The sequence below is a fragment of the Vanellus vanellus genome, assembly GCF_965231255.1.
Source record: "Vanellus vanellus genome assembly, chromosome: 23".
Lineage (NCBI taxonomy): Eukaryota > Metazoa > Chordata > Aves > Charadriiformes > Charadriidae > Vanellus > Vanellus vanellus.
The window spans coordinates 6391388-6400263 of NC_138928.1; the positions used below are offsets into that span (position 1 = coordinate 6391388).

Here is an 8876-nt window from a genome sequence, read left to right on the forward strand (position 1 = left end):
AGCCCTGGGAGGAGACAGAGCCATAAATAAATGAGACTGCATTATTTTCTACTGTCAAAAGAGTTGGACAAATTCCACTTCTTGAAATCAAGGCAAGTGCTTCTTGCCCCCTGACTGGAGGTCGTTTTGGTAGAATTACTGCTGGGAAAATGGTGAGCCGTCTATAGACGGTCCCAGTCTGCAACTGAACTTGGCTGTGCTGGTTTTCTAATCAAATCTGACACGGGGTATCTGTGGATGCAGGAGAGAGAGACGCATGTGAAAGTCACAGCTGGGAGGTATGCTGGGCTTTTGCAAGCTGAACGACTTATTTCTCCAGGAAGTACCTGGGAAGGAGTGGGCAGCAGCGCTTTGCAGCTTCGAGCAGACATGGGAAATGTCTGTGTGCTCCTGGCAGCCAGCCCAGCTTGGGTAAGAGCGGTCCCCGCTTCCTGCGCTCGCTGTGCATCTCCTCGGGTGACCTCAGCCGCCAGCTTCCTTTTCCGTCATCTACTCCTGTGGCTGCAGGCAGATGCCTCTCACAGAGACAGCTACTGCAAACCTGAGTTATAGGGGCTTTAACTGGGCCCACCCTCCACTGCCGCCCTGTGCCCGCTGGGGGACGTGAGGGGAGCCGCTTGTGTAACACAGTCAAAAGAAAATATTTCTTCCTCCTTTTGCTCACCCAAAATCCAGCTGAATGGCTTCGTGTTTGCTGTCCCCATCCCTTCTTTGTGGCAGGGGAACAGACTGGATCACTCGAGGTCCCTTGGCCCCGTTTTCTCTGATGCTACACCTACACTGCACGTCGTATGGGCTGAGCAGGCTCTAACGAAGCTCTGAGACGGAGCAACGGGGCCGCAGTGCCGTAGAGCTGTGCGATGGCAATTCACCCTGCTAGGCAGCGCAGAGCAGCCAGCGTCGTGCATTCGGGACTAACACAGACCAGCTAAATTACCACACACGACAGGTAGGCTCTGCGGTTTGTTCATAGTGTGAACATATATAACATTGACTCTTGTACAAAAATGTGTGCGCAAAAAGGTGCTGAAACCTCAAGGAGACAGAAAGAAAGATGCTACAGGGTTTGGTGTAGAAGGTCTGATAAATGGATCTTCACGAACAATTTGCTCTGCTCATCTTCAAAAGTGAGTTGTGTATGCAGATTGGAAAGCATACAAAATTCTGAACGAGGAACTTAATTTAAAGCACATCAGGGAGGAGCTGGCTTCTCACCTGGCTGTTGGAGTTAAAAAAAGAATTCAGCCCAGCATTTAATTATTTTGGATGTAAACAGCCTCAGATGTCCAAGATGTCACTAGGCAGCCTGGATGTGATCTATATTGTGACGGAGTCTGTTATTGGGATACTTGCAGTGGTGGGCAATGCCTTGGTGATCTGGGCAGTGAAGCTGAACCCAGCTCTTCAGAAGTCCACCTTCTTTTACATCGTTTCCCTGGCACTCACTGACATTGCCATGGGGATCCTTGTCACACCACTGGCTGTCATGGTGAGCCTGGGAGTCGTCATCCATTTCTACTCCTGCCTGTTCATGTGCTGCCTGATGATGGTCTTCTCTCATGCCTCGATCCTGGCTCTCCTGGCCATCGCAGTCGACAGGTACCTGCGAGTGAAGCTGTCAACGAGGTGAGTCTGGGCAAAGGTCCCATCTCATCATCTTTTCCCCATTTCTCTCCTCCCTTATATTTCCCTGCTCCCCTATTTGCAGCATCATGGGGCTTCCTGGGCATCATTGGTTCTCTGAGAGAAACTCATACAAAGGAGAGGTTCCCAAACTGTAGGCAACGGAGCACCAGCAGTCCGGGCACTCCTGGCAATTCAGCAATGCCTCAAAAATCTTAAGCAACAGAGAGTCAGGGAAGGGTTGCTCATAAATGTGTATATGCTTGAAGTCTGGATAAGGTGGTGGTCTTTAGGTTTTCCCCTGGGAGACAACCATACCACTCTACTGGTGTGAGTCAAAATGAACCAGTATTTCTCAGGAAAGGGTTTGATCCTGCATCTCTGGGTTCTCATCTAAAAGGGATCGGTGACCATTTGGAGGTTCCCCTGTAGTTTCAAAATATGTTTTAAATATCAGAAGCTGCTAAGGACCAACTGAACTGTGAGAACTGTGCTTAAATCAAACTAGGGCAACCAGAAATGAGTCCTTTAAAGCACAAGTTCCTGAACATTGTAGTTCTTTTTTTCTGAAGAATTGCATCTAATGTGGCTGGTGGTTCCTGCCCACCCAGGTACAGGGCAGCTGTCACGAAGAGAAAGATTTGTGTGATTCTGGGACTCTGCTGGCTCGTGTCCATGCTGGTGGGGCTGGTCCCCATGCTGGGGTGGAATCAGCACACAGGCAGCTCCAGCTACATTGAGTGTCACTATTTGGCTGTGATGAGAATGGATTATGTGGTGTATTTCAGCTTCTTTGCCTGGATCCTCCTTCCCTTGCTCATCATGTGTGCCCTCTACACTGAGATTTTCTGCATCATGTGGCTAAAACGAAGCCTGAGCTCAGCAAGTCCTCCAGGAGGAGGAACAGTTTGTGGGAAGGAATATGAAATGGTCAAATATCTGGCCCTCATCCTCTTCTTGTTTGCGCTGTCTTGGCTGCCTCTGGGCATCCTGAACTGCATTTCGTACTTCTGCCCCTCCTGCACCATCCCACAGCCTCTGATGTACCTGGGCATCCTGCTGTCGCATGCCAACTCAGCCATGAACCCCTTCATCTATGCCCTCAAAATACCGACGTTCAAAGAAACGTATGCTTTCATCTTGAGGACTTACATACTGCACCAGAAGTCGGAGTTAGTTATTTCTAGCACAGGGCACACGGTGGAGCTGGGAGTGAGCACCACGCGTCAGTCTGTCCGGGCTGCATACAACAACTGAAATAGCGCAGCGCTTGCAGTGTCCCACATTTGCTGTCACTGCTGGGAGTGCACAGCTTCTACTGATAGAATGGGCTGGGTATAATCCTTGTATGTTTTATATTGGTATCGAGATCAACATTGGTTCTTTAGAATTATTAAAGTTAATTATTTTGTCTTATTCTATTAAATCTGTTTACATTTCAACACTCAGGTTTCCTTATTTTTCCTGATTCCCCTTCCCAGGTGGGGAGGGGTCATCAGGTGAGAAAATAATTATCTAAACGACAATAACTTGTTGTGGATTACTCAAGCCATAACAAGGCTGAAAGAGTTCGGAGTGTTCAGCCTGGAGAAGAGACGGCTCCAGGGAAACCTTAGAGCCCCTTCCAGTGCCTAAAGGGGCTCCAGGAAAGCTGGGGAGGGGAACTCTCCATCAGGGAGGGGAGTCATGGGACGTGTAGGAATGGTTTTACACTGAAAGAGGGGAGATTTAGATTAGATATTGGGAAGAAATCTTTCCCTGTGCAGGCGGTGAGCCCCCGGCGCAGGGTGCCCCGAGCAGCTGTGGCTGCCCCATCCCTGGGGGTGTTCAAGGCCGGGTTGGACGGGGCTGGGAGCAACCTGGGCTGGGGGGACGTGGCCCTGCCCAGGGCGGGGGGGGGTGGAACGAGATGATCTTCAAGGTCGCTTCCAGCCCAAACCCTTCTGCGATGCTATAGCATCGCTGCGCCCCGCAGAGCCCGACCCGCCGGGAGGTGGCAGCGCTGCCCCGCGGGTCCGGTCCCGCCACAGCGGAGTCTTCCTCACCCTCCCGCCGTCATTTTCCCGGAGCCCCGGCCCTCCCCCTCGGGCTGCCCCGGACATTCTGCAGCCGGGGGTGGGCTGGGGCAGGACCCCCCTCTGCAGGAGCTCGGGTCACTCCAGCGGGTTGGCGGCAGAGCTGACATGAGCCTTTGGCACTGCTTCTGCCGCCGCTAACGGCTCCTCCTCTGTGAGTATTCTCTTTGCCTTTTCAGCTCTATTTAAGGAAACTGTTTCTCAAATTGGTGGAGCGACAAAGAAATGCTCTGGCACGTTGCCACAGAAGAAATGTCTCTACAAATGCAGCGGTGCTATAGGATGTGAGGAGAAGCCGGACCGCGGCTGCCGGGTCTGTGTGTGCACAAAGCGCAGCGCAGCGAAACGCAGTCGAGAGGACACGGGCCTGGGCGGGGGGCTCGCAGCCCTGCTGCTGGCAGGAGGGGGCTTCGTGGCCCGAAAATGCTCTGACGCGGCTCAATGGGGCAGCAGCACCCGCTTGTGAAAGGTGCTTTGGAACGGGAGGAAAGGGAGCAGCCTTTGCGCAAGGGTTTGTTCGCATCAGCCCATCAAATTTAGTAGCTTTAGATCATCCCACAGCTTTTTCTTAGAAGGCAGGTGGTTTCCCACGGGGACGCTGTCTCTGTCTAAAAGATGCTCACAACACTGCTGGTCCTACCAGGGCACAGGATGTTGGGTTTCTTTTTTTCTGTCCTTTTTAGCAGCTGTGGACTAGAGATGAGTTCAGGAAAGCACCTGTCTTCAGCAAACCTGTGTCCGTGTACCTGCACAGGTCTGTGACTGCGACAGGACACCCGCCCCTGAGCAGAGGGAAGGGGTCTTGCGTTGCCCCCAGACTGCGCGGTACACCGAGCCCACATTTCCTGGGCTGTAGGTGAAGTGAGAAATGGTCATCAGCTCATTTCATGACTCTCAGGCGGGATCGCACCAGTAGGTGCGAGAGGAGGGGACCACCGCCTTCCCAATAAGTACACAACTGAGCTGTGCTTGTGCTGCCTCAGCTCCCCGCGCTTCTAAGGAGAAATAAAAGAAGACCTGAAGGAAAAAAGCCCTTTGGGCCCCCGTCCCCGCTGATGCAGCCGCGGGTGATGCCACCGCACCCAGCTGAGCTGCACCTGCCCTGACTGGGGCCGAATTGGGGCACTTCCGCCCAGCACCCCCTGTTCCCGCCGGGTTCCTGCCGGGGGAGGCACAAGGTGCACTTATTTTCTTCAGATGTTTCCTCTGCCAGGCAGCATCTGTTTCCTGTGCTAAATATGAAAGGACTGGGTTGCCGGGCTGCTGCGACTGCTCTGTCACCAACGGAGGACGAGCCTGAGCGCTTCTGCTGTCTCTGCCCCACACAAGCGCGGCTTCGTCCCCAGCCCAGGGATGCCCTGGGGGACTCTGGGTGCTGCATCCCTCCTCGCGGCCCTGCATCCTCCTTCTGTGGGCGCTTGGCTTCTCTCCCACCACCCTCCTTCAGCCCCAGCATCAGGAAACACTGGGCTGGAGGTTTTTATGGCTTGCAAAGTGATTAAACCCTCCCTGCACAGAGGATCCAAATGGGGCTGGTGCGTGGGATCAGGGAGCATTTTGGAATGGAAACCAGCTCTGCCCTCCCCTTCTCACTACTTGCTTACAGGCATCCAACCCCAGATCCTGACCAAAGGGTTCCCTCCTTTACTTCTCTACTAATTGCTCCCCCGCAAGCATGCGTTGTGCTCCCACCAAGAGGCTTAGGGAAACATATGGCTGAGCTCAGACCACAGAGCTCTGTACGTCGGTGCTAACAATCCTCCGCTTATCGCTGCTGATATTTATACTCTGTGTGTTTGTGTACACATAAATATGCGCTGCCATACTATATAATCCTTCTGCTGGTTGTGTTGGTGTCGTTGGACTATTTGGACACCTTTGCTGCCACATACAGTAATATTTTTTTTCATAAAAACAGTTGTGATCTGAAGCAGGCCACCTCGTGCAGGCCGATAAGGCTGGCAGCAGGAGGGACTGTAAGAAGGATCAAGCTTGGCTGCCCGGGGGTCCAGGGGTCATTTTTTCATTCTTCCATGGTATCAGGTGGGCATCAGCCATCGAGCAAAAGCAGAGAGTTTGTCAGACATCTCAGCAGTCTGCTCTGGATGAGGGGGAGGATGATGCTGAGGTGGATGATACCGTCTTCATCAGCCCCTGGGTTCATGGCTGTCACTGGCAGCTTCAGCACCCACCGACCCCCATCCCTCTCCGGTCACCCAGGGCGGCTCTGACCTTCCCCACGGCCACGGTGCTGTCGAGAGCTCCCGGCTGTAGCTCAGAGCTGCGCCCAGAAGAGCTGGTGTGACCCAGCCCAAGGTGGAGGAAAGGACCAGACCCCTTTTTGTTCCCCACCACCTTTTACTCCCAGTCCTGCTGCGTGGCACCCGGCCGGCTCTGCCGTCCCCCGCTCCTGCCCAAGAGAGAAACTCAGCCGTGGAGTTGCTGCCATGCAAAACTACCCGCCTGTGAGCAGCTCGCAGCTGGAACAAGTTTGTGAGCCAGCAATTTAAGGCTTTGGTTTAGATTAGGATTCGAAGGAGTATTTTTAGATCCTGTTCTTTAGCTGACGCGGCGGTGCCCACAGAGCTCTGCGGAGAAGGTGGCTCAAGGAGGAGCACATGCCCGGGGCAGGTTGGGCTCAGAGCCGGGGCGGCTCCCGTGCGGCAGAGCCCGGGGATGTCATAGTTCGATGGGGTTAAACAGCGTTTGGGATCCTGGTCCCCGAGCACTTGATGGATTTGCCATTTAAAGGCTGTAGTCAGCTTGCTCGCTCCTTGGATGGCTCCAGCGAAAGGCTTCCAGCTATTCCCCAAGGATCCTCCTACATCCTGGTGAGATAAGGATCAGGAAGGGAAGGTCTATCTGCAACCTCAGCTGCGGCTTTGAGCACAGATTCCCTTTCCACATTGCGGGTGGAGGGGAGGACAACAGATTTTCTAGAAAAAAAATATATTTCTAAGTGACACAAAGATGCAGGAAAAAAAAAAAATCCCACACAATGATCTTATCGTGTGAGTCAACAGCAGCGACGGCCGCCTTTGTCCTGGCGGGGCTGTACAACACTTGCAGGCAGAAAAAGGCATCCTCCATGCAGGCAGCCCTGCCCATGTTCCCCGCTTGGGCTCGGGGCTCCCGGCCGCCCCCCCGGAGCCCGCGCTCGCTGCAGCCGGGTCTCAGCGCTTTGAGGCATCAATGTACCGTGCTCTCATTCCTCTTTCCGTACTTTCTGACAGCTTCTGCTCTTGTGCCAGGAGGTGTGGAGGAGGGCTTTTTTTCTGAGACTTTAAAATTGAATGTTTACCTCAAAGGAAAAAAAAAGAAAAGGTGCAGCCCATAAACCAAGAGGCGGTGAGTGGCGAGCGCTGCCCTGGCTCTTCCCTGCCTGGAAAGGAAGTGGAAGCAAAGCAGAGAGAGGATGTGAATGTGAAGCAGGGTCACATCTGGTTTAACAGAGAGTGATTGTGGTCGGGTGAATAACGAGCCAGAATGAGTCTGGAGCCTGGCACTGGTGACCGATGTCGTGTCACTGCTCCGTGCCTCAGTTTCCCCATTCGTGGAAAGAGGAGGGTCGATCTGGTCTTGGCAGAGTGCTCTGTGAGCTGGGAAGGGCTGGACAGGAGCAGGGTCCTTCTGGTTTCCTTCTGAAACTTCCAATTCGGGCATTGTTTCACCACCCCATTGGGTATGGGGGCACAGTGATGTTAAAAAAACAGTCAGTATTTCTCACAGATGGGAAAATGTGAAGAAAACTCTTCACCCGGTACACATACAGCTTTGCTGAAAGACAAAGTTCACTGTCCTTAGAATCCAGATTTTGTTCCAAAGATGATTTCAACCACTCTCAAAAGCAAATTGTCAGTGGAGAATCAGATCTGGAAAGCTCTTCTTCCCTTCCACATCCCGTTCCCCGAGCTTGAACCGTGCTGGAAATCAGGGGAATTCGCCGGGTGACTCATCCGCAGTGTTTCGAACAGCCAGAAAAGGCTGCAAACGCGTATCTGCTGCTGACTGCTCCCCAGTGCAACAGCAGTGCACAGTCTCAGTCTTGGCTGGTCCTGAGGGTTAGTTAAAGCAGAGCAGTAAAGCTGGAGAGTGTGTAAAACGCCGGACTCGGTGTGCACAGCAGTGGCCAGAGCCGGCAGATGGTGCAGAGAGACGCACCGGTGCCTGCGGCAGCCGCCGGATGGCCGAGCAGCAGCCTCGGCCTCTGCCCCCACTGACCCCCGGCCCTCTGCACCGCCGGCGCTGGCACGTGGAGCCCACAGCACATGGAGCCCACAGCACGCGTGACCACAGCCCTCCGGGCAGCCTTAGCCTCAGGTGTGACAGTGGGAGACATCGGGGGGGTAATAAAGAGTGCGAATGCCGCGAGGACCACGGCAGCGCTGGGATAACCTGCATCGCTGGCGTTCGCTCGGAATTTTAATTCCTGGGAGATGGCAATCTGTGGCTTTGCCTGATTTCTCAAGGAGCATGCGTGATGACCTGGGCACCTCCTGCAGAGACAGCCCGTCCCTCCTGCCCGCCGCCTGACACTGCAGTGGGAGAGGAGCAGCCGGCATCGCTCCCAGGGCTCCGCCGTGGGGATGAGGGCACGCTGACAACCTGCCGAAACACGGCCAGAGTGTGGCTGGGCGAGCAGGGAGAAGCTGCCCTGAAATGTTTCCTGTCGAGTGGGTTTGCGCCTCTCCCAAGCAGGCTTTGCCCCGTGATGGGCAGAGTTTCGGTCATTTTAAGTCCAGGGGGCCAGTGAAAGTCCCCCGCAGCAGCCGTCTCCATGTCTGGGGATGGCGTCCCTTCCCTGGGAGGCTGCTCGCTGCGGGCAGCGCCGGCCGGACACTGCTGCTTCGCCCAGGCAGAGCCGCCTCCGCCGGGGTCCCGGAGCGGGGGGAGATGCCCTGCGCTGCCCTGCGCCCCGAGGGGAGAGGTGCTGCTCCGGGAGCGAAACCTGTACTCGGAAAACAGCAAGAACTGGGGTGATACTTACGCTCCCTGTGTGGTTTTGCTCAGCTGGATTATGTGGCTTTGGAGTTTAAAAACCTCCCGAAACCTGGGAGTGAGTGTCTCTGCTCTTCTTGCTCAGCTCGTTAGGGAGCGCAGCGCCTGTGTGGGAGGGAGCCCGGGCTGTCAAACCAGTATGGCGCGGTGGGTTTGCCACCGGACGGCAGGGCCAGGGCT

At 54.5% G+C, this 8876-nt stretch overlaps 1 protein-coding gene across 1 annotated transcript; it reads left to right on the plus strand.

Annotated features, from left to right (window-relative positions):
* Positions 1-1291: 1291 nt before the first annotated feature.
* LOC309680862 (adenosine receptor A3-like) lies at positions 1292-6003 on the plus strand (the record flags this gene model as incomplete). Its single annotated transcript, XM_082494613.1, has 4 exons — positions 1292-1626; positions 2235-2835; positions 4382-4452; positions 5742-6003. The coding sequence occupies 4 exons, from the start codon at positions 1292-1294 to the stop codon at positions 6001-6003; spliced, it is 1269 nt and encodes a 422-aa protein (XP_082350739.1).
* Between the last annotated feature and the right edge of the window lie 2873 nt (positions 6004-8876).